At 31.1% G+C, this 24,721-nt stretch overlaps 1 protein-coding gene across 4 annotated transcripts in view; it reads right to left on the reverse strand.

Moving 5' to 3' along the window:
- LOC126743369 (set1/Ash2 histone methyltransferase complex subunit ASH2) overlaps positions 1–16,112 on the reverse strand; it is a 41,896-nt gene extending 25,784 nt beyond the window's left edge. Inside the window, exons 1-5 of one of the 4 annotated variants that reach the window (XM_050450791.1) lie at positions 15,908–16,112; positions 15,660–15,833; positions 12,220–12,398; positions 11,638–11,782; positions 11,386–11,582 (exon numbers count right to left, since the gene is read on the reverse strand). In XM_050450791.1, coding sequence (XP_050306748.1) covers positions 11,386–11,582; positions 11,638–11,782; positions 12,220–12,398; positions 15,660–15,833; positions 15,908–15,930 — 718 coding nt within the window. In that variant the 5' untranslated portion in view covers positions 15,931–16,112. Of the gene's footprint in view, positions 1–4,533; positions 4,661–4,718; positions 4,860–11,385; positions 11,583–11,637; positions 11,799–12,219; positions 12,399–15,659; positions 15,834–15,907 lie in introns of those variants that run through there. The other 3 variants (XM_050451535.1, XM_050452958.1, XM_050453694.1) reach the window with 3 other exon arrangements.
- Between the last annotated feature and the right edge of the window lie 8,609 nt (positions 16,113–24,721).

The raw sequence follows: 24,721 nt of genomic DNA on the forward strand, positions 1-24,721 counted from the left end.
TGACAAATTTCAATAAAAGTCAAGGGTATAGTTTTCAATGCGTTTCAATTATGAGTATATGAATTACAAGCAAAAACTTAATTTTATATGTAACAACAACCAAAATCAGAATTTAAAAACATGTCTAATCTAAAATACATTTTAATTAATTTTGCTGCAGGAGTTAACCTGAAATAAACAGTCTAAGAAGTAGTGCTTTTCACAAGCTATCCATTTTAGCGTAGTTTGAGATGCTTTACGCATGACAAAATTTCTTCTAGATTCCTTTTTGATTTTAGCGAAATATACAACACGCCGACTGAGATCAGCCAAGATTTTGCAGAGAATGTTGCTGAACAATATTTTATGGAAGTGTGATCTGCCTAACAACGCAATGGCAAGTTTTAGGTACCATTTAAAATTTTTGCACAGGGATGTGTTATAGATTTTTAATTGGTCATTTATATCTATGTATGATATATACTTATTATATTAATTTCATCCTTGTGTTTAGTACTAAGCACTAGTACATCTCTGCGATCTTTCCATTTTACTATAGTCATCCCATTTGTACATTCTTCTGCTGCATATTCATCTATCCTTAGGTTTTTTCTACTACACTTCTAGGATTATATATTCGATTGGACCTCAAAGTACCCATCAAATGCCTTTTACGTTGTTGAACTGCGTTTGTTAAAGAAAGACACATATAATACTTGCCCATATACAGAGTACGACTATTATCCAGTAAGTGCATCACATCCATAAGAAGTTTCGTGGCAACGGTAGGCTCTTGTGTTCTTTCTTTCCACCATAAACCTTGAATTGGTATGTACAGCCTTTCTTGGTACATAGTATGAATATCTTGATTCCAAACTTACAACGCTTGTCGTAAATAGATAGAAAATACCTTTAGCCTTCCACGGAAAGGCACAATAGTATCATCAATACATATTATATACACTCTTGAAATATATTTATCTTCAAAAGACTTTGGAATCATATTAGTGAGAGGTGTAATCTATTGCAATCTGTCTTCCGAATCTTAAATATTATTAGAAAAGTGCCACATTTTGAGCAATAACTGAAAACGATTTCCAGGCATACGTCTTAAGTAATTTGCTAATACTGTAAAATTAAATAAATCCATTCTTATAATAATGCCAACTTGCATTTCGTCTAGGTCAATATCATGCCAAGATTTCACACGGTACTTCGGGTATACATTTTGCTCAATACGTCGTTTTAATAACCTAAAAAAAATAATATATTACAACTTGGTGGAAAGTTTTTTATTTCTGTCTAAAAATACTTTTTACATGCTTCATGATAATCAGCAGAAAATCTAGATGTCAGCCCACTAAACTAAAAATTTTGTTGATGGTCCCCATTCTAGCTCGGTGGATAATTTTCGACTCCGCAGGTTATCGATATCATCATCGTCTTCACGTAGCATTTTTCTTATGACATCTTCCATTGTTTGTTGTATACTGGCACTACTGATATCATCAAAGTTTTTCACAGCACGTCCCGATGCATAAGGTTGATTTTCATGAGGTACATTAGTTTTTAAAGTAGACGGTCGGTGTCCTGGTTTTTGTGCTTATTCGTCTGTTCTTTGGTTGTACAACTCCCGAACCCGTATCGTCAAATGACTGATTTGATTAAAACTACTATGGTCCTAATAAACACAAAACGCAACTTATATATGTAATGATAGTAAGATTGAATGATTTGCTACATTATTTGGTTCATTTGAATCCCAGATAATCCCCTCACGAAAGACAGTTTTGTATCGCGGAGCACAGAGTTCAGTGCACGGTAAATAATAAGGTAGGAGATAAGCAGTTCAAATATCTATATCGACTATAGAGTATTTGGACTGCTCATCTCTTACCTTAACCTTTTATATTTACAGTAACACAGAGAAAAGTGCAATGGGTTACCTATTTTAAAACTTTATTTGGAATCCTTGCTACTATTTGTGCCTTATTGAGATTGAATTATCCAAGTCATTCCGTTAAAAAAGGAGAATCAAAAACTAAAACAGTTGAAGTTGCATCATAGTAATAGTTTTGAAAAAGGCTGCTAATTCAATAATCCTTTTATGGCAATGCATTATTTTCAATACAAATCAGTTCTTCTAATAAATGATTCAGAGCTTTCGTGACATAAGCGTAAATGTTTTCAAAATCAAGATATAAACCTACGTCAACTCAATAGCCATAACGTAATTTAATGATCATCTGGATAAATCTGTCGTCAAGCAATGATGACATACTGAAAAAGTATAGTTAAAAAAAGCAGTTGAACAGTATTTACAAAGTAATGTCTAGCCTTCTTTCCTCTTTTAGCAAGAATATCCAGTATTTGTTCGGTAGGCACGGAATATAATTATCGTTTTTTGGATAGTGAAATTATGTTGCTCGGCTATAATATTTTCAGAACTAATCATAGTCAAAAAATCAGTAACAGGTCAAGAGGCGGAGGTGTGTTAGTTGCAGTCTCTTAAAAAGTCATCAAATGTAATCTTGTGCAAGCATTTGTTGAAGTGAAAGTCAACAATGAATATATTAATATTGGTGGTATATACGTTCTTCCCTCCTCTGCTGGCAGAAAATATAATCAATATTATTAAACCCTTCTGGATGCTGCTGAGCGGTACCAATACTCATTTTTCATGGTTTTGGGAGATTTTAATATCCTATTGTTATTCATAAGAATCGACATGGCTTTCTAGATTTAGTGTTTTCCAATATTCAAAATGTATCTATAACATCGTCTGATGATAACATCTTGCCAAGCATTGATATGCCACATAGGGTAAGTTCACTAACATTTGTTGGATTTTATTATGATTTTAGAACCGTTAGCTATTTTGGATGTGAATAACTATTTAGCTAGTGTTGACTGAGATTGATACAGCTACAGAAAGACTCTACTTAATACTTAATGATTGTTTCACCATGTTTATACCAAAAAAGCGTCTCAGAACATCATCATTTCCAAAAGGTTTAATCATAAATTGAGACATTTAATTTGGAAAAAAACGAAGGCACACAAAACTTACATGTCTTGTAGATCTACTGGTAATTGTGAAATATTTTATAATTATAGAAAATTGTATAAAGAAGAATATAATAGATATTATTCCGGGTATATGCGGGACTTCAATAAACAATTTTTACAAAATTCTTGACAATTTTGGAATTCAACACTACTCGTAAAACCAGTGTATATTCTAATAGTATGTTTTAGAGTCTATTACTGCTGAAACTTTGCTAGATACTGCAAACTTGTTTGCTACATTTTTTGCTAGTGTGCATGATATATCTACGTGCTCTTCGTGCTCCGATTTTAATATTCAGACCTATCACTCCAGAGGAAGTGTCTAATTCGGAAATATTTATCAAAATAAATAAATTTCCCGCTAAATCCGTATCTTGTCCTTGTATTCCAGACATATTTCTAAAAAATTGTATATTTACCATGACTAAGCCTCTCCATGTGCTGTTTAATTTGTTATTATCAACCACATTTCCTAGCATTTGGAAGTGGAGTTTCATTGCCTCAATTTTTAAGTCTGGAAGTCACAATGACCTAAATAATTAGGTTAAGTCTAATATTCTTCATGTTCAAGTATTAATGACACCACATAATTGGACTTAATATTAAAAGTTGAAGATAATCGTCATGGTGCATCCTCTGAGGAATGCATTATAGTTTTGTGTAAATTAAAAGGGAAAATGATCATTCATGTAAGATTAAGTTCTGACATCAGCTAGACCATAATCTCGATCGCAGATTGCAGTAATGCGAACTTATAAAGGATATGTCTAACTTTAATCCATTTTCCCATGGGATACAAAACCGAGTGTTCCGGGAATCATTATTACTGTTACTATTATAATAATACTTATTACTGCCTAAGCAAAATAAAGAAAAGTAGAATTATTTCTTAATTAAACCTGAGCACGTTTAAACTTTGAGTCTCGTTAATTTAGCTTTCTTGAATACCATATATTGATTAATGTAATTTTTTAGCTTAACAGCGATAGAATTAACGCAAAAATTCTCTCTATGACTTTAAACTTATGCCATTAGAGAAAAGCTGTTTTCCTGGTTTCAGTTTTGTTTATTTATTTGACGTTAGGAGTTTTGCATTGGTACACTCTAGTTCATTAGTTGCACTGCATCGGCTACTGTAGGGTCATAATTTCGTAAATTTCCACTTAATCTTGAAATTCTAACGACCTTGTGCTGATAAATTTTTAAAATACACATTAGTATCCCTATTATTCACAATGCCATTTTTGGGGCTAAGGTCCTGAGAGGATATACTAATTTTTAAAGAGTATTTTACTTGGCTCTCTATAGACCTATTTTATTTTATATTTAAGGTTTATTATTAATTAAAATTAGTTTTTGTTGGGTTTAACATTGTAGGTGTTTGTTTCTTGCACTTATATTTGCTTTGGATACCGTAATTTTTTTTTATAATAAACATAAACACGACAACCCTTTTATACCGTCAAATTTTACCAATTTTATTACCTTAATTAATACCACTGGACTAGATGAGCCTCCCTGTATATCGAAGTATCCTATTGAGACTTAACATATCAAAATAATCCGCTTTTGTTTATACTACAGTAGCCATATTATTAGAGCAGAATATTATCTATTTGAAAAAAAAATCAATAACATCCTGTAAATCAAAAATAGACGATCTAAATTACCTATTTACCAAGTCTATTTCTTTTGGAATGACTCCAAGATTTAGCAGATCCTATAAGATTACAAAACGATGTAATCAGGTGAAAATTAGACGTGCAATATTACACGAACACTATCAAAATAATACTGCAAATACTAAAACCGCATGAACTAATAAGAATTGGGCGATAAAAATGAGGTAATCTATCGACACACGTGATCCTCAGGAAAAATGATAAAAATAAAATGTATTAGTAATGCTACTGAACTGCATTATTATTTTTAAATGGGTTTTAAAGTCAATATAATTTTTAACTAATATGATTAATCATTTTCCTCTCAGATAGTTTTTAGGTTTAGCTTTTTTGGGTGATGAATTGAAATAGTTTTTAATTTGTTTAACATAATGATTTTTATGTATTTGGTATAATTATTTAAATTCTTTACAAGTAAATGTTTTTTTTTATTGATTAGTTATAAGCGATTTATATCTTAATTTTTGGTAATTTATAAATATATAGTGGTGTGCATAAAAATAGCAGTGGCAACGAAGCTTATTGAAATTACCTTTTAATAATATGTTTCTCTTTAAAAAAATGTGCTAAAACTCCTTATGAATGTATTTTAACGTAAACAAATTTTAAAAATGCAAAAAATTCCAGTAAAAGATTATTTGTTCTAAAAAAGTATACTTTTCCCAAAGATACTTGAAGCAGCAAAAAATATATTTCTCAGACGATTCTTACTATAAATTTATTAAATATAATATTAATTAAATAACCTTATGATTAAATATTTTTTCAATATTAAAATAATATATCCCACAAGTTTAGTAATGCATTAATTCAGAAGAAATTAAATAATGGCGCGCTGGGAAAAAATACTTAAATCGTCGATTTTGCTTATTTTTCAAATTGTTTTTATGCAACAATTTTTATTATATTAATTATATTTAATTATTCGTTTGTTGGTATAATTATATCAAAGCATTTAAAGCAACCTCCGCAGTTTTTTACTACTAGTTAAAAGAAACCTGAAGTTCAAAATAAGAATAAAATTTAACATATTTATGTATGTATGTGCGGTACATAAATTTACTTATTTTTAACAAAAATATTTTTTTAATAAAGAATATAATCATTTTACAAATCAAGCCTCTTTTATTTCAAATGAAAATTGTTGACTTGACATTTAACACATTTTAACATAACAATCATTAGCACATTCTTACTGTCAAAAAGTGAGGGGTCAGGCTGATATTTACATGACCATATATTAAAAATATGCAAAAATAAATAAAATAATATAATAATTTAATAAATTATTAGAAAAACCTTACCTTAGTAATCGGAAAAAATGAGAGTCTGCGGAACTGGAATCGTCAGGCTCAATTATTCTTGGAGGTATCAGTGGCAAAACTAAATATTTATTTTCCTTTTTTATTACATGTTCATTTCTCCATACATATTTGTCTAGTTCACTAATGACTTTGTGAATATTATCGATCACTACCGCACTTAACGTTGGAGAACTATTGCACTTTCTTAAACCTTTTTTCATAGTTCCCCACACCCTTTCAATTGGATTGAATACGCAGTAATACGGTGGTAATCTTAATACTGTATGCCCGTGTGATCTGTCAATATTGTCAACTACGTATTCGTTTTTTAAATTACGTCTCTTAATAATGGTTAATAAATCTTTTTTGTGGGTATCTTTTCTGCGATTTCCGGGATCCGGATTTCTGAGAATATTTTTAATTCTCATAAAATTTAGTACATCGTGTTGTTTAGTCGCTGTATTAGGAATTTTATTCAGGATTCTGGAGTGATATGATGCGCTATCCATTACAATAATTGAATTTTCTGGAATATTAGGCAGAAGTTGTTAACAAAACCACTTTTCAAACAAATCCTCAGTCATGCCTTTATGGTATTCGGCAGATGACGGAGAAATATTTTTGGCTGATACAAGAAGTGCATTTTGTATAAAACCATCTTTACTACCAGCATGCAAAATAATGACTCTTTTTCCCCTGAAACATGGAGTATCTAAGACGCATTTTTTAAAATTATCTACCGAACAATATAATACCACATCATGGGTATCAAACCAAGTCTCATCCAAATAAATAATATTTTGATTTGATTCTCTATATGAACAAATTGACTCAAATCAACTATATGCCGAGATTCCATAATTATCATTCTATTGTCCAACTTTTTGTGCCTAAATCCGTACTCTGGTTGGAATTTAACCCACGCTTTATAACTAACACAACAAAATCTGGTGGCTTCAGTATAATGATTTTGGAATGTTTCTGGTAAGGTGTTCGTCCGTAACAGGATAGAAGGAATTCTTAACGCTGACGAGTACGTTGAGATCCTGCAAAATGTTCTTCTACCTTATGTCGAGGAAGAAATGCTACTTCGGTGGATATTTTTGCAAGATAATTACCCGAAACATACTTCCTGTAAAGCGAAAATATCGTTTGGAAGGACACAAATTAGGGTTTTAGGCTGGCCAGCGTAATCACCGGATTTAAATCCTATCGAAAATCTGCTGTATGGGCTGCTACACTGCTAGCATTCATTAATTGTGGGAAATTTGTCAAACAGCGTGGTACGCAATTCCTGTTGCCACTTGTCAAAAGCTGATTGCACTGACCGCAGTGATCAACAACAAAGATCAAGCTACAAAGTACTGATGTTATTTGACACTTTTTTTTCACTAGCATATAATTATACATTTGTTTTTAATTCACTGCTATTTTATTGCACAACATATTTTTAAAGAATACCTATTTCGTTCTATAGAATAAAAAAAGAGATTTTTTTAATTCTAAATAACGAATATAAATAAATAATTTGTTGAATAATATTTTTCTTTTAATTTTTTTTGCCTTACGACGAATATAAAATAAAAAAGATAAAATTCTGGAATACTGCTATTTTAATACACATCACTGTATACATTTTACGGCATGTAATGTTACATAGTAAAACAACTCTTAGAAATACTAATTTGGAAGAAGTTTATATATTATCGTAACTTCTGAAGCTATAAATTTCTGATAAGTATCTGCGAAAGTATATATAAAATAAAATAAACAAAAAGTACTAATGAAGTTCAGGGCTTGATTGGAGTTATTAAGTGGAGCCAATTATTTTATATCCAATTTGTTATTGTAGCCTTGAAACGAACAAATCAAGGTCAATTTTCAAAAAACTGCATTTCAGCTATGTATTAATGTTTCTGTTTGAATGAAACATTTATATATTAAAATTACTTTAGCAGGTGGATCTAGAACAGATATTTAAATAATCTTAACCATCTTGACTTTGGGCTTATGTTCAGGTTGAAGTGATTTTATTTAATGGGGACTGCGTCCTGGCTAGCTTCCATCTTGGATAACATTTCAATAGACCAGCTGTTGAAGATGACCAAAAATAACAAAGCACAAAAAGTAAACAAGATCGCTAAACAAAATAGGATGTGTAAGCGGAATCGAATAAAAAATAAATTGACCACTTTAACGTTGTGTCTTTCGGCAAATGGATGCAACTTCGAACATTTGCTTCATATGTCAATTTGTGAGAGGCAAGGGGACTTATGCTAATCAAGTACTTCAAAGGAAACAGGAGTTACTACATCCAGGTCGTTATTTCCGAATGAATGAAATCACTTAATAGTTGACTTTAAGGTCAAGATGTTTAAGTTGGTTTAAATATGTGTGCTTGATCCACTTACAGATACTAACTTATCATACGTACCTACATAAATGCATAAATATACATAACTCAATATAGCATATAAAGTATTGTAATAAATAATAAAAAGAAATATAAAAATGAGCAAATACACAAAGTTCATAAATGGGAGAATTTTATAAAGGTTGGTTCGTGGATAGGCCAGATAAAAATCCTAATGGATGGCGAGTGTTAATTTTGTTTAAAGCAAAAGGTAACTGACTGAGAATCCCAAGACAATCTATTTTGTTTTTCAGTATTTTGAAAAGAGTGCACAAAAATATTCTAAATCTTCTTTTACTCAGATACAATCTATCAAAAACCTGCAACAAATGATCATTATAACAGCCTCTCTTGGGATATATACCAAATTTCCTAAAATACATGAACTTCCAGAATCTTCTCTAAACGCCTTCAACCATTGCCATCCAGATACTGTACTGGGGAGACCAAATAATGGACCCATATTCCAAGATTGACAAAACTAAGCTATCGAAAACATGGAGACTCACTTCAACACTGTTACAGGATTAATTACGCTTTAGACGGGATCTAGAGAATCCTAACTTTTAATCATTTGGTTAAAATATTTAAAAATTACTTGTTCTAAATTTTTCTTTCAAAACTTTATAAGTACGAGACTGCTGACTGAGACACCCACCATAATTACAACTGCCTTCGACTCTTAATGGAATTCGCCAATATTTTTCATTGAACCACTATCACTGCGTATAGATCTATACCAAGACAAGGCTGTGTCCGAAAATAAAATTACTGCACAATGCAGCAGCTGATTCCGAGATATTCCACAAGCAAAACCCAACTCCTCTACACGCTCAATAAAATTGGTAACACTACCAGAACCATCAAAATGTAACTGCCATTTTGAAATTGTTGAAAAACACTTCGCCAGCTCATCGGAACCTAACAGATTTGTGACATCATTAGCATTAGCAGAAGTAAACACGGGTACATTCTGCTTCAAGGTGGAATTAGATTGGGGAGGAAAGGAATAGTTCCTTGATGAGGAATGATAAGAACATGTTATTGGGTTAACTGGATCCTGTGAAATAACGTTCGTAGAAGGAATGGTGTGAAGTGACTGAACTAAATGTGTCGAAGTGTGGTCACAAAAAGTTGGTGCTGTTCGAGTGAACTGAATTGAAGCAGAAACGAACAAGCAGGACCTGGATTTACAGATACCGTCGAAGGAATCACATTAAGTGAAAGATGCTCTGAGACTTCTGTCTGAGCTTGAGAAACAGGAAGAGGATGATCCAGAAGGGAGTCCTCTCTAGGGAAAGCCTCAATAACAACCGGTACCTGCAAAATTTCCTCTACACTCATTGTCAAGGTTCACTTAGCCATTTCTAACCTATCAATAATAGAATTTAACTGAGTAGACAAACTTATTACTTTTTCAGAAAAATCAGGGTGAAATTCTAATAACTTCTTGAAACGACCCTGGATATGTAAGGCCTTAGACCGCAACCTACTATACTCTTTATAATTATTTAATTTACTAAGACCTGAGATAGCACTTTCCAACAAATTACACTTTCCTGTACAAATATCAACTTCGTTATCAGGGTCTATTCTGTTACCTCAAACATCGGCAAGCTATTAAGTTTCTCTAATTTCAAATATAACCTTAAACGTTGACGCTTTTCCATAAGAGTACCAGCAGTGATAGCACCTCAAGATGATAGCTCCTACTCAAGCTCGTCCAGCTCCAATTTATTTATATCCATTTTTCCCAAAAATATCTCCCCAAAAATTAGCTCCCTGGTGGTTTTAACAATAATTCAAGATTTTTTTTTGGCATTTGCTACTTTTGATAAAAAATGTTTAAAAAATGAAAGAGTCAGGTCAAAAATCACTTCTAGATCCTTCTGCTGGGGTACTCTTTGAAGTTGTTCACCATTAAAAGTGTAATTAAAAATTATGAGATTACTATTTAGGGTGAATGACATACAAGCACACTTTATAAGGACATTTTATCTAAAGCTATTTAATTTGCACCAGCTCGCAACATCCCAAATTTAATCTTGCAAAGCCTGACAATCATTGTCAGACTGAATCTGAAGGAGACATATAACATATTGAAACCTACAACTAAGGTATAACTGAATTAGGGACATAATAGAAGGAGACACATCTAAGTCTGATAAATATTTCAGGATTGTACAGTGTTTCACTCTATCAAATGCTTTCTCCATATCTAAATAAATAACATCAACCTGTGATTTTCCATCAATAGCTTCATGGAATATTGATAGAATGAGACAAGATTAGTGAAAGTTGATTTTTTGGACAGATACTTATCCCCCTCTATCCTGAACAACTTTGGTCTCATTTTTCTGAATCTCTGTACATTAACTGATTGATAAAGAAAAGTTCATAAAACCCTCACCACCAGAGGGTTATTTAAGTTTCATTTTCCTAGATAATGATAGAAACTAAAAAACATTTTTTGCTTATAGGTTATATAATATAAAATAAATATATAATTGTTCCGCGAGATAAATTTATTTGGCTCATATATGAAATGTTGGTATATTGCATAATTGGTTTTCATATTTCAAACACAAAAAACTTTAAATTATTAGCATTACATATCTTGCAGTATAAATTATTCCAAAATATAATTAATTGTACTTTAGAATGAAAATTTAATTGTACTGGATAATTTGATGTTTTAACTACAAAGACTATATTGAATGCATTAGAAGAGTATATTATTACCTAAAATAGGGATATCTAGTTTTGAATATTGTGTAAATTAATAAAAAGTTGATAAAAACAAATAATTTTTTCTCCTTGAAAACTACCAATCTTTTCAATATAATTTTAACATTTGATTAACTTTACTGGCATAAAAAAGGCAAATAACTTATGTTTTCGCTATTGATAATCCCAGAATAAATAAAATAGCACTTACCATGTTGAATGCCCATTTCAGTAACTTTAAGGGTACCACTTTTGATCATTGCATCATAGTTTGGTCTAATTGCCGTCAAATCAATATCTCTTAAACCGTACATATGACCTTCCGGTTTATCATCAAAAATAAATAAATTGTGAATCTCTTTGATCAAACCTTTTGTCACTGTGGCATACCATGATTGAGTAACTCGTCTAAAATTGAATAAGAGTTAATAAGTATTTTTAATATTTGTTTTTTTTTTCTAACCTTGATGTGGTGGTCAGGGCTTCCCAATGGTACTCAATATATGGAATAATTTCTTTTTCCTTGTGGAACATTAGCTTGTTGATTCCTTCCTTGGCACTTGATTGTTGAAGATTTGCTAAAGCTGTTACACACATCTGTGTGATTTCTGCATAAAGATAGTCCTATAAGGTCCATTACAGTATGAATTGGGAATAATTTTTAAAACAATTTAATAAACTTGAACTCTGTTTAAGAAAAATGTAACATTAAAAGTAAAACACCAAAATAGATCTAAAACAATTCATAAACCCTGAAGAAACAATTACAAGTTTCATATTTAACACAGTAATAGGCAGTCTGTTACTTTTTATCCTTAAAACGTTTTTAATTCAATTTGTAATAATACTTTAATAATTTTATTATTATTATGACATTCATTATTCTTATTTTGATCTTATCTTGAACTTTACTTAAATACTTTTGGAAAACAAACTGGAATTTTGGTTATTTTCAGGATCATATGCTGCAGTGAAAAAACTACAGACAACTATTTATTTCTAGTAATCAGCCACTGCATAAATTTAAATTGATAAATCTACTTACGGGCTTGGCTTTTTCTAAAAGTCTCCAGTCCTGTGGGAGAACAGTTTTTACACAAAAACACATAGTTGGTTAGAAATGGTACAAGTTTTCCCAGTTGATATCCAATGCAGGACTCATGGTACCATTTACCGCAATTGGCACAAAGCAGCTCTACTATGTTGAGGTTTCTCTCTTTACCACTAGGAAATAGATTAAATATAATACCAGTAGATCTTGTTTGCTAAAATATATTTTTTATATTTATTCTTATAACTAATGAAAGTCTGATTATTATATAAAAAAATACATTACATGAAAATTGAAAAACAATAATTGATATTTTTAACAGGCTATTTAAATGTAATTAAGTGCCATATTTTTAAGCAAAAATAGCAGATTCTAAATGTAACATTATTTTTTTGTATTTTAGTCATGTTTTACATGGCTATTATTAACATCCACCATTATTAAAAAATAGGTGCAGGTACATCATCCGACAGTCTTCAATATTACAACAAATATATTTTTTTTTGTACTTGACAAGTTGCTAAAGCCTAAACATAGTTTAACTGACATTAGAGAAAATAAACATAAATATATAAGTTGGGAGATTATAGGAGAAAAACACTTCATTATGGCCATTCAGTCTCTATAATCTGCCCAATAGATTTTCATGCTTCATCTGGAATTGTATACCTCTTAAATTATTTTGCTAAATATGTTTAAATTAAAATATAGAAAAAGGAGTAATATGACAAAAAGTTTATAGCCAGTAACTTGACTGACTTATTTGCTTGGTACCAAATAAATCCAAGACCATGTATAATACATAAGTTGTATGTTAGTTGCGAACAACAAACTACCAGAGGGCTATTTACAAATATCCTGAGAATATAGTAGGGTAAACAAATTCTTCTACCGTCCAAGTTTCATATGTATTCTACATTAAATATTATTTATTCATTTGTTAATTTAATATGACTGATGTTATCATTTTGAACATTAATTAAAAAAGCATTTGCCCCATTAGCTTTAGTATTTTTTACATATTTTACATATATATGTATGTTTATTAGTTTTTGATGCATGTTCCTGTAATTTGTGTGGCATTGATACATTTTAATCTTTGTTGTAGAGAGCTGAGATCTGGTTACTTTGTTTCACTTGGTTCTGATATACAGAAGCCTCACAAGAACTGCAGTAGGGTTTTAACCTATGGAGTATTGCTGGTCATCTAAGTTCAGTAATTCAGTGAAAGTCTTTAGCAGGCAGGTAAAACCATGAAGCTATATCTGGTTTAAAGATTGTTGTTGTGTACCTACTAGGCATTAAAGTGGATCATAACTTCCACACTATTCTTTTTGAGTGCCTAAGAAGAAGCCGGCGTTGATTCTGCTTCATGACATTTCTGATTTGACAAGTAATATTTTAAAAGTCTCTATAAGGCCCTCTAAGTCTCCTTTCCTTTCAAAGTTGATAGCTGCAACCTCTGCAGCCTCTTCAGTTAAGGGAGGTTTTTTAATTCAGGGGGAATTTCTGTTTCTCTTCTTTGTACCCTCTCTAATCTTTCTATATCTTTGGTAATATCTGTTACACACTGTGCATACTCAATTTTTGGGCTTATATAACTTTTGTAGATCTTTATTATCATTTTGTGTAAGTTTTCTTCATGTGTTTGTTTTATGAGGTATTTTCATTTAAAAGAGTTGCCTTTTTTGTAATTTTTCATATCACTCGTTCCTGTATTCCTTGTCGGGGTTGTTTGGTCCGATCTTAAGTATGTGCACTCATTTAATTTCATTCCCCATATACCTAACCTTCTTTTACTGCATGATCGATTGTTAGATGCTCTGCATGAATAAGAGGATTTGCATATAATTTACTATCATCAGCAAAAAGTTTCTTTCCTACAGTTTTCTACTTTCATCTACAAGGTCAATAGGATACAGGATAAAAGGACCAATCAAGTTCAGTAGGTTTCCTCTTACTTCAAAATGTTCGAGTTTTATTAATAACAAATTGTGTGGGACTCTGTCAAATGCCATCTCATAGTTCAAGTAAATATCTGACTGCAATGATTTTTAGTCCAGTCATTAGACCTTCCATTGTGTGGGACTCTGTCAAATGCCATCTCATAGTTCAAGTAAATATCTGACTGCAATGATTTTTAGTCCAGTCATTAGACCTTCCATTAAATTTATTGTAGTGGAGCTTTAGGTATAAATCCATGCTGCGATGGTGGTAGATTATTCTCTAGAAAGAAGGTTTCTAAGTCTTGGACAACTATATATTCCATGCATAAGAGGATTAAAACATAGACTAATTGGACAGTAATTTTCTGGTTTATATCTGTATCCCTTTGTAAATCGCGGTGTTACTCTAGAAAGCCATCTTCCATTGATCTTTCCTAGCTCTTAACGTTTTTGCATCACTTTAGCTAGTACTGGACTGAGTGTTTCAGTACAGTTTTAACTCTGTCTGGCTCTGAACTTAATTCCTGCTTAATTTTTTGGGTGTGTCCTTTACTTCAATGAAGTTAATTTTAGTAATAGAAGCCTGAACCCTGGTAGTTGCTGCCAATAAAGATAAGGGGGCCAATATTTGATACCTTAGAAAAAGGTCTCTCAAAGTGACTTGCAAATACTTCTACCATGGTTTCATTATTCAGGATTTCTTGACAAGTTTTTTTTAGTGGTATTTTTAACACTTTTAATTTTAGGCTTGTGCCCTAGTTATGTAAATTATTTTCATAAGCTTTGCGAGCCTCATGTAAATTTTGCATTAAAATGTTATTGTGTACTTTAAGGGCCTCATAATTTTCTTCAGTTTTATTGTTTTTATATTTAGCTCACAGTTTATGTAAATGTAAATATGTTTTACCTGTGTTTCAATTATTAAACTTTATTTATCAATTAATTAAAAGCATATAAACCATAACATGCTACTTGAACTTAATGATTTAAAAAGTTGCTCCAATTTTGTCCAAAACTGTACAGGAAACACATGTTAGCACATACTATCTTTACTTCTTTTACTTTTAATTTTCTTGTGTGAAGAATATAATTGTGCCTTACTACTGATCACGATAATTCTTATTTGTATGTAAAAGTTTGTTAGCATAAGGATATGTTTATCATAATATTCCAAAGACAAGAAGCAGAAGAACAGACATAAAGAAGCATATGTCAGCAGGTACCACCTTTACTTCTTCTACTTTCCCACTGACAGAGTATGCGGATATACAGGTATTTATGCTCATAAATGTTAACATACAAATAAGTACTCCTATGATAAGTCCTTTTATGACTCAACTGAATTTCTAAGAGAAGAAAATTTATAAATAATATTATACCTAACTGTCTTTATTTCTTCTCTAGTTTTTTTTTGTTAAATTGTTTATGTAGTTGTTTTATTGTGCCGATTTTATTATGTATGCTTATTACCATTTTTATGACCCTTACCAGTAACAATTCACTTGCTCATTTGGTTTCTTATTTTTCTCATCTTCATTTCCACTTATTTTTGATAAGCTGGCGGAAGTAGAGGACAGATTTGATTCATTATCAGTTTCACTGCCCTGTGTTTTATCATCTATGTCTTGACTAGTGGATTCATTTTCAGTGTCACCGCTTTTGCTAAAGACCAAAGAAAATATATTTAAGTTAGATTTGTTGAGTAAGGAAATAAGAAAGGAATTAAAATCACATACCTATGATCTTTTTCCTCTGTCATTTTTAAGGTCCTCTAAAATCCAGTTAAAGATTTTCACACAATTTATTTACAAATTATAAATTTTATGACTAAGACAGACAATATAATAAAATCAGAAAGGAAGGATAATTAGTATAAATAATGAATAAAAACCCAACAATTGTATAATTAATAAAATAAAGCCTAAACTGTCAGACCTAACCTCAAATTGAAAAACGGTAAACACAAAATACAAATATGTCACTGTCACTGTCACATTTGACATTACAGATAAAGCCTCTTTTACCGAAGTGATTTAGCGGAACACACTAAAGCCTAGTTCATACGTCGCGTGTAGCGGCTAATGGTTTGAGAACTATTCCATAGCAAATATTTGATTTCATTAGTGCATAGTAAGTTATTTTTGCCATAGACATCCAATTTCCAGTAAGTGTATCTTACAGCATATCCACCCATAGAAATCTTTTAATTTAAATTTAAAATGCGACTCGTAAACTTTAGTTTATCATCTATGTCAATTCCCAAAAACTTTGTATTCAAACTATGGCCAATAGCATGTATATGTCATATACAAGAAATCCTAAAACTAACCCTCATCTTTTTAACAAATTTTAAAAAACATGTCTTTAACTCTAATTTACTAATATGTAGGCTGCTTGGTCTTTGCCTTGTGCTCTGTGTTGTTATTGATTTACTCTGTTAATATTGCGTCATTTTATATGTAAATATTTGTTTTTATTGCATTAATAACAAGTTTTATTATACTTTTTCCTTTTAGGATAATGGTTTTTATATATTGTCTTTTTTTGACTTGTGTAAGAGTAATTTTTAGTTGTTAATACTAATAGATGAAATAAAAATAAATAAATAATTTTGCATCACACCAGATTTTAGTCATGAAAAATGTTTTGCTTTAAAATTGCCTCATTCTTGTGATTAGAAGTGATACCATTATCATCAGCAAACGTTGTAAATTTACCGTTAATATTTAATCTTGGTTTAAAATAGATTCAGAAAGACAAAGATAGTATCATGGTGCCTTTTGATTTGAAACCGATATTTGCAATCCATCCTTATTTTTACCATCCTTACAAAAGGATAGTTTCATGGTCATGTAAATGATCCCGTTTTATGCAATGGGATTACTATAATGCAGTATTCAAAGTATCAGAAAAGACCCAAATCAAAACAATGACGAATAGCATATTCCAAACAATTTAAGATATCCTTATTTAAATTTGTAATGGTATTTTATTAACCCCCGAAGAGTTGTTTTTTATTTCTTTACTGAGTTCTTCCAGTTTAATCAGATCAGCATAAAATATTAAAAATATTTCCTCGCTATAAGAATTTTGTAAAAATGTTAACGGATCAATTTTAGTTATTACATGTTTACCTTTCTACCAACAGTACAGCAAAATTCATTTAGAACATTTTAATTATTCTGTAAACAGGTTCCTAAAACATCATTCTTTCCTCTCAACTTCTTTATAATAGACGTATATTTTATAATAACAGATATTTTACACAAGTATAATGTGTTTGATTATTTCTTTATACATTTTACAATGTTTTTTGTAGTAGTTATTTATATTTATATCGGTACTAAATTTAGAAAAAGAATGCAAAAATCTTAGATTTTTTGCACTAACCTTACTACCCTTAGTTATCAACAATGTAAAATATTATATGACGAAATTATAAATATCAACTATTGAATTTTATAAAAAGATTAATTCAATTAATTAGAAAATACCTCAAATTAAGTCCAACATTAAGAAAACTTATAAGTCAGGATATTTCCTATATATTTCCTAATTATACAGTTTTTTTCTTATCTGAAGCGTATTGTATTGTACTGGCGGAATACTTTCAGTCTAATGGCACCGAAAGACAAAAATCTTATGTCCATTGGTTGAATATACAGTGCATTTTTTTTATCTCGGGTTATAGGGTTTTACGTGTAATATTTTCAACCCCATGCCAGAACCTGTTCTATTTAATCGATAGGATTGAAACTTGGAACAAGTAAAGTTTAAGTTAACAGACTTTAAAAAAATCCCATTATTTTGCAAAAAAAATTGTGAGAAACCTATTTAAAATACGTTTTTCTGATGAAAAAGTTTGCTTTTTTTGCACCTCGTAACCTTCATTACCTTTGCACTTCAAAGCAGGTAGATAAATATCTCACAGTGACACAAAATAATTTCCTCAAAATCTCAAAAATATATTCTCAAAAATCAACAATAAACAAATAAAACCTTTCAAATAAATTGTTCAAAGTGACCTCCAAATTGAGCCAAACAAAAGCCCAGACAGTTGTAGAAATGTCTTTTAACATTTAGGAGCTGCCGGGGAGTAATGGTACGCGAAGCCTCGATAATTCTATTACGAAGTTCTTCGATATTGTTGGGTCTGCCTCTAACAATATCAAACACTTTCGATGATAGATAGCCCCAATAAAAGTTATCTAAAGGCGAAAGATCGGGGCTTCGCGCCGGACATTTAGATGGCCCAAAAGTCCAATCCAGCGTCCTGGGAACGGGGCATTCAAAAACTCGGTAACAGTCCCTGCACTATGAGTGGGGGCTCCATCATGTTGAAAAATTATCCTGGCATTTTGAACAGCGTTTCCTAATGCGGGAATGACCTGCACCTGAAGTAATTCTAAATATTTTGCAGTATTCAGGCTACTTTCTATGAAAAATGGTCCAATTATTCGATCTCCAAGAATTCCTGCCCACACGTTAAGTTTCTGTCTTGTTTGGGTATGCGTTTTCTGGATGACGTGAGGATTTTCTCGCGCCCATATTCGAGTATTTTGTTTGTCGACTGTACCATTTGTACAGAAAGTACTTTCGTCTAAAAATAGTATTTTGTTTGTAATTGTGGGATCATTGTTAATTCGTTCCATCCACTGTTCACAAAACTGCATTCTAAGAAAATAATCATTAGTCAAGAGTTCTTGAACATTCCGAACTTTAAAAGATTTGTATTTTTCTTTTCTGATTGCCTTATAGCAACTACTCCTACTTTTTCCGGTAACTTCAGCAAACTCAGTAAGACTATTTGTTGGATTTTCTTCAACGGCCAAGCATACCTCCATTTTAAATTCTTCGTCTACTACAGTTTCGGTTCTTTTTCGTTTTAAGTGAGAACTCACGATGCATCCAATCGTAATAAATTTTTCATGAAACCGTTGTACATCAGTTGATCTAGACGGGACGGGACGGTTAGGGTAAGACACGGCAAAATTATCTACCACTTCTTGCGCCGACATTCCTCTAATGTAGTTTGAAACCATCTCAATACGTTCCTCCGTAGTGTAAATCGACATTTTAAAGAGTTTTTAAACAATTTCAATGGAGCAATTTAAAAATTATTTTGTGTCACTGTCAGATATTTGTCTACCTGCTTTGAAGTATAAAGGTAATGAAGGTTACGAGGTGCAGAAAAAGCAAACTTTTTCATCAGAAAAACGTATTTTAAATAGGTTTCTCGCAAATTTTTTTGCAAAATAATGGGATTTTTTAAAGTCTGTTAACTTAAACTTCACTTGTTCCAAGTTTCAATCCTATCGATTAAATAGAACAGGTTCTAGCATAGGGTTGAAAATATTACATGTAAAACCCTATGACCCAAGATTAAAAAAATGCACTGTATAGGGGAATCTGGTTGGCGCATAGTCAGTCTGACATAAATTGCTGCGTAGTTTAATTTGACAAATTAAACGGAAGTAAAGTCAAGTACTTTCGTCGCTAACTAAAGCTAGTGTCAAATTGCGGACCCTTTTCCCTTTTTTAATAATTCACAAAGAAAACGCTACAGTATTGTCTCATCTCAAGAGAATAAATAAGCTTTTGCTATATATCTTTGCATAACCCGCTTGTGTGTAAGATAGATATTTCAATCATTCGGCGTATAGAAACTGCTCTTTGGTCTATTTTCGGTTTAATACCGCGAGAATAGAGCTGATACCTTTCTAACCGAGCAACGTGTAAGCCCATTGTTTCTTATACCGTTGTTGAGCATTAAATAGACAATCCTATCGTTTCTATTTGCGGCTGAACATAATAAGGATGAATTGAATTACGTCCATATTCTAGACTCTTTAGAATTATATATGTATATATATACATATATATACGCTTTGCTGAAATAAAGGCTAATTCGACACGTAAAATAACTTAATAATAAATATTGTGTATAACATTATTAATTTTATATTTTCGCTTCAAGATTCAGGTGTCTCTTAAGTTTTTGGTCTTATTTTAAACCCATGTACAACATATTATTATAAAAGTAAATAAATTTAAAAAATTAAGGTTTTTTTAAAAGAAGGTAAAGACTTTCTTTAAATTTATATTCCAAACAGAAAATATTTTTAATTAAGAAAAAAATTATTTAAAAAAATTTAATCATTACCAAATAATTTTAATAAATGCAATTTTGTAATTTAATATAAATATTAATGTTTTCAATGAATTAAATTGTTATTTAATTTTTATTTATTTCAAAGATCTTAATAATTTTCTATTTCAATCAACAAGTTCGGCTAAAAAAAAATCCTAATGTTTACCACATCGTTGGGTGAATATTATATTGTTCTAATAGTACCAAAAACAAAATGAAAGATCATGCATTTAAAAATATCGATTAAATAATTTTTGTTACTGTTGTAATTTTTGGCTAGGAATGTTATTGGTTGTTTTAAGAAGCACATTAAATTTAAGATTTCACTTAAAGTTTCGATAAATATTTATTAGGATTGTTAAAAATTAAAATAAACATTTATCTGATAGAACAAAAATAATTTATTTATATCTGAAAATTTTCAAAAATAAAATATATGTTCTGTAACAACATAGACAAAAAACTAAGATACATTAGTGGTAATAATATTTTGTTTAGAAAAACGTAAACAGGGTTTTTAAAAAGGAAAAAACAGGTACCGTATATGTTTAAAACACTACCAAGATACACAACATTTTGACACCTGATGGTCTAAGAAGGCTTGCATTTAGGTATGCAGAACAAAATAATATTATTTACAACTTTAATCGAGAAAAAGGACTAGCTGGCAAAGCATGGCTTTATGGATTTCTAAAAAGATTTCCCGAGATAAAACTGCGACAGCCTGAGGGCACGAGTTTAAATCGGATTTCATCTTTTAATAAAGAATCTGTAGAACTATTTTTTTCTAATCTTAAAATTCTTATGCAAAAGTTTAAATTTCAACCAAGCAGAATATTTAACATGGACGAAACAGGTATTACAACGGTTCAAGCTAAATGTCCGAAAGTTTATGGTGCCAGAGGAGTAAAAAAAGTGGGCTCTGCTATATCTGCTGAAAGGGGAAGGACAATAACTGGAGTTTTTTGTATGAGCGCTACAGGGAATTACATCCCCCCCCATGCTCATATATCCCCGAGTAAGAATGCCAACAACTCTGCAAAAAAATGGACCCTTAGGTGCCTTGAACAAATGTTCAAAGAACGGTTGGATTAACTCTGAGCTATTTGTTGAGTGGTTGTCTCATTTTGCAAAACATGCAAAGCCTACTGCATCTGATCCTATCCTATTGGTTTTAGACAACCATTCAAGCCATATTTCGATTTCGGCTTATAATTTTTGTAAAGGAAATAATATTATAATGGTTTCTCTTCCTCCCCACACCTCAGATCGTCTTCAGCCATTGGATCTAACTTTTTTTAGTCCACTTAAAAATGCTCTCTATAGAGAATACGATCTTCATTTATCTACTTCTGGACATCAAAAAATAACAGAATATGACGTATCTGAATTTATAAACAGAGCATTCATGAAAGTCGTCACTATGGAGAAAGCTGTCTCAGGGTTCCGCACTTCAGGAAATTATCCACTAAATCGAGACAGATTTAGTGAGGATGATTTTACCCCTTCTAGGCAAAACACAAATTGCACTGTTGTTAGCAGCGACGAAAATCACCCACCCTTATTCAGACCAGAAGCTAATGTTTCATTGCTAAATAGTTCTGAACCAGAAGAAAAGGATTCTTTGCCAGAGGCTAGACAAACATCTTTAATTGACTATACAATCCTCAGCCAGGTACATCGAAAGAGAACTCTTTCCTTTCTATGGGTCCTATACCAACAAAAAAAGTTATTAAAGGAGTTAAAACAAATGCTAAAAAAAAGCAATGTTCAAAAATCCTTACAAGCACTCCGGTTAGGGAAGAACTAGAAATCGCTGACGAAAAGAAGAGAGTAAGAGAAGAAAACTTCACGGAAAAGAAGAATCACTCCAAAAGAAAATTTTAAGAAAATGTTTTGAAGAAGAAACACAAGATACAAAAACACTTAAAGAAAAACAAAAAAGAAAGAGAGAGGCCACACCTGAGACATCCGATGATTCATTGGAAAATGAATTGTCTGAGATATGCGACGATGATGAGTTAGACGATATTGATGAATTTAACTTCATGCCGCCTTCTCCAAAAACTCTCTCAAAACCCAACGAGATATGTTGTATTTGTGGAGAAGTTGGCAAAAATCGAGAACTATGGTACCGCTGTGTTATGTGTGCTTCTTGGAACCACGCAGCCTGCACGTCCGCTGATACTCCAGAAAATTAGATCTGCGACTACTGTTTAAATTAAGGCTTTATACTGCTGTTTAAATATTATTACTAAATAATTAACTACTTTAAATGCTAATATTTAAAAAAAAATTTCCTGCGCATGATTACCTAACCCTTGCGTATCATTGCCCATCGAGACGGGTAATTATGCGCAAATGGTTTTTTTATTTTTGTTTAATTTTATACTTGCGTAGTATATTTTTTTAAAATAACATTTTACATATATATACATTAATAAGTAATACATCTCATACCATTTTTAAAACTAATATACTCGTATGTTATAGGCTCGCCACAAATACAATTTTTGCTTAATTGCGCACTCATTCCCCAACTCTCCCTTAAATGTTAAGTATACGACTGCACATGAAAATTTTTTTATATCTAGTTTGACCAAGGAAGTTAATATTCATATACTATTTTCTTAAATAATCATAATATTTTTCATTTTCTTGTTATTGTTCATTATTATTATTTATAATTTTGCAATTGAAAATATTTTTTTTATTGTAAATATGGAAGAACATTTTTAAATATCTTGAGTATGAAAAAACTTGATTTCATCATACAAAGCAAAATGGTCGTTTATCATATAATCAAATTTTACACGCTATAACTAGGAAACGGTTTATCGGCCAAGAGTTTTTTTTAATGAATTTTGTAGGTTTTTTTGAGGCGAACAACTTTTTCATTGACAATGTTGCTATAAATAAAGTTTTTCTATCCCAAAAAGCGAAAAAACACTTTTTTTGGCACTATGGCGCCATCTACTTTTTGTAATTTTCATCGCAGTAAGTAAACTCAATGAGAATAGTTGTAGAAAATGATCCTATAGAAAATGTCTCTGACATTTTTTGTCCTTACAAACTTTTCCAAAAACTTACCATTCCCGAGATAAATGAAATGCAAAGAACTTTTGAGTTTTTTCAAAAACCCGGTACGCGTCGTACGCGTCAAGTTAAGCTTTTTGTATGCACTTTTAACGATTTCCACAAAAAAAAATGTGTAGGTAATTTTGCTCTAATGCAAAAATAATGCAATAAATAAATCATCAGTTAAATTGTGTGTTTCGAAAATATAATATAATAAGTCCATCTAGAAAGTATCTGGAATCATATTGCCAGCTTGAATTAATATGAAAGAACTATCTACCCATCTCTGTCTTTCTTATGGAGGTCTGGTGGAAAGAATCCAAAACTTGTTTGAATTTCTGATTTATTAGATATAAGAGTGTACACATCGTGGAAAACTAAAATGAAGGGATATTACAATTAGATGGCGATAAGAAAAAAGTTGATAATGGTTGCTGAATGGCGACATACGATATTATCAATTAAATAGTGGAATAAAAAAAAAACTGTGATATATTTTGTTGTATGTTAATTTGTGCTAAGCAACCTTGCACCTCTTATAGTTTTTGAGATTCCAATGGTCACTCACAACTTTGAGCCACCTGTCATCAAATCAAAAAAAATATATTAACATTCTTATTTCTAGAACCGCTTCTAAAAAATTTGGAATGGTAACATCGCAAGCAAAAAGGTATATCATCTTGCGAAATGTTACCTTGTCAAACGGCTTTGGGTTTACATTTGGCATTTATGAAGTTCTGCGTTTTTTTTTTAGTTCTTGGTTGAAAAAGGAGAAAGATCCCATTTAAGTGTTTTCGCGAACCGTTACGGTGGTAAAAACTTTGGTGATTCAAAGCGATCTTTTTACTAGTAAATACCGATACTGTCTTAACATTATGATACTGTCACCATAAACGAAGAATAATAAAAAAGGAATCTATAATAATTATAAAATATTTAATTTCCATAAAAATGCTTTTTATTAGATAGTAATAACTCTAATGAAGTACATTAAAAAAACGTATAAAGAGTTCATAAACGGTAATATTGTTAATAATTAAAAGCATATTCTATTATTAATAAATAGTTATCATGCAAATATTTTTTGACGACGTCATCGGTAAAGATTCCCTGTCCTTGTAATCTTTGATGTATTCTAAACATTTCGATTTTTGACTCATTCCATTATCTCATTTCTGCTGCGAGCTGCAAATTTTTTATTTAGGAACAGTATGTAAACAGAATTATCCACCTTAATTTTCCTACAGGGTCTTTTGAAATTACGAGAAAAAACAACAGTTTGTTGTACTCCTGTATAATATAGCCTAATCGAAAAATGCTA

This window comes from Anthonomus grandis, chromosome 1, assembly GCF_022605725.1.
Source record: "Anthonomus grandis grandis chromosome 1, icAntGran1.3, whole genome shotgun sequence".
Classification (NCBI taxonomy): domain Eukaryota; kingdom Metazoa; phylum Arthropoda; class Insecta; order Coleoptera; family Curculionidae; genus Anthonomus; species Anthonomus grandis.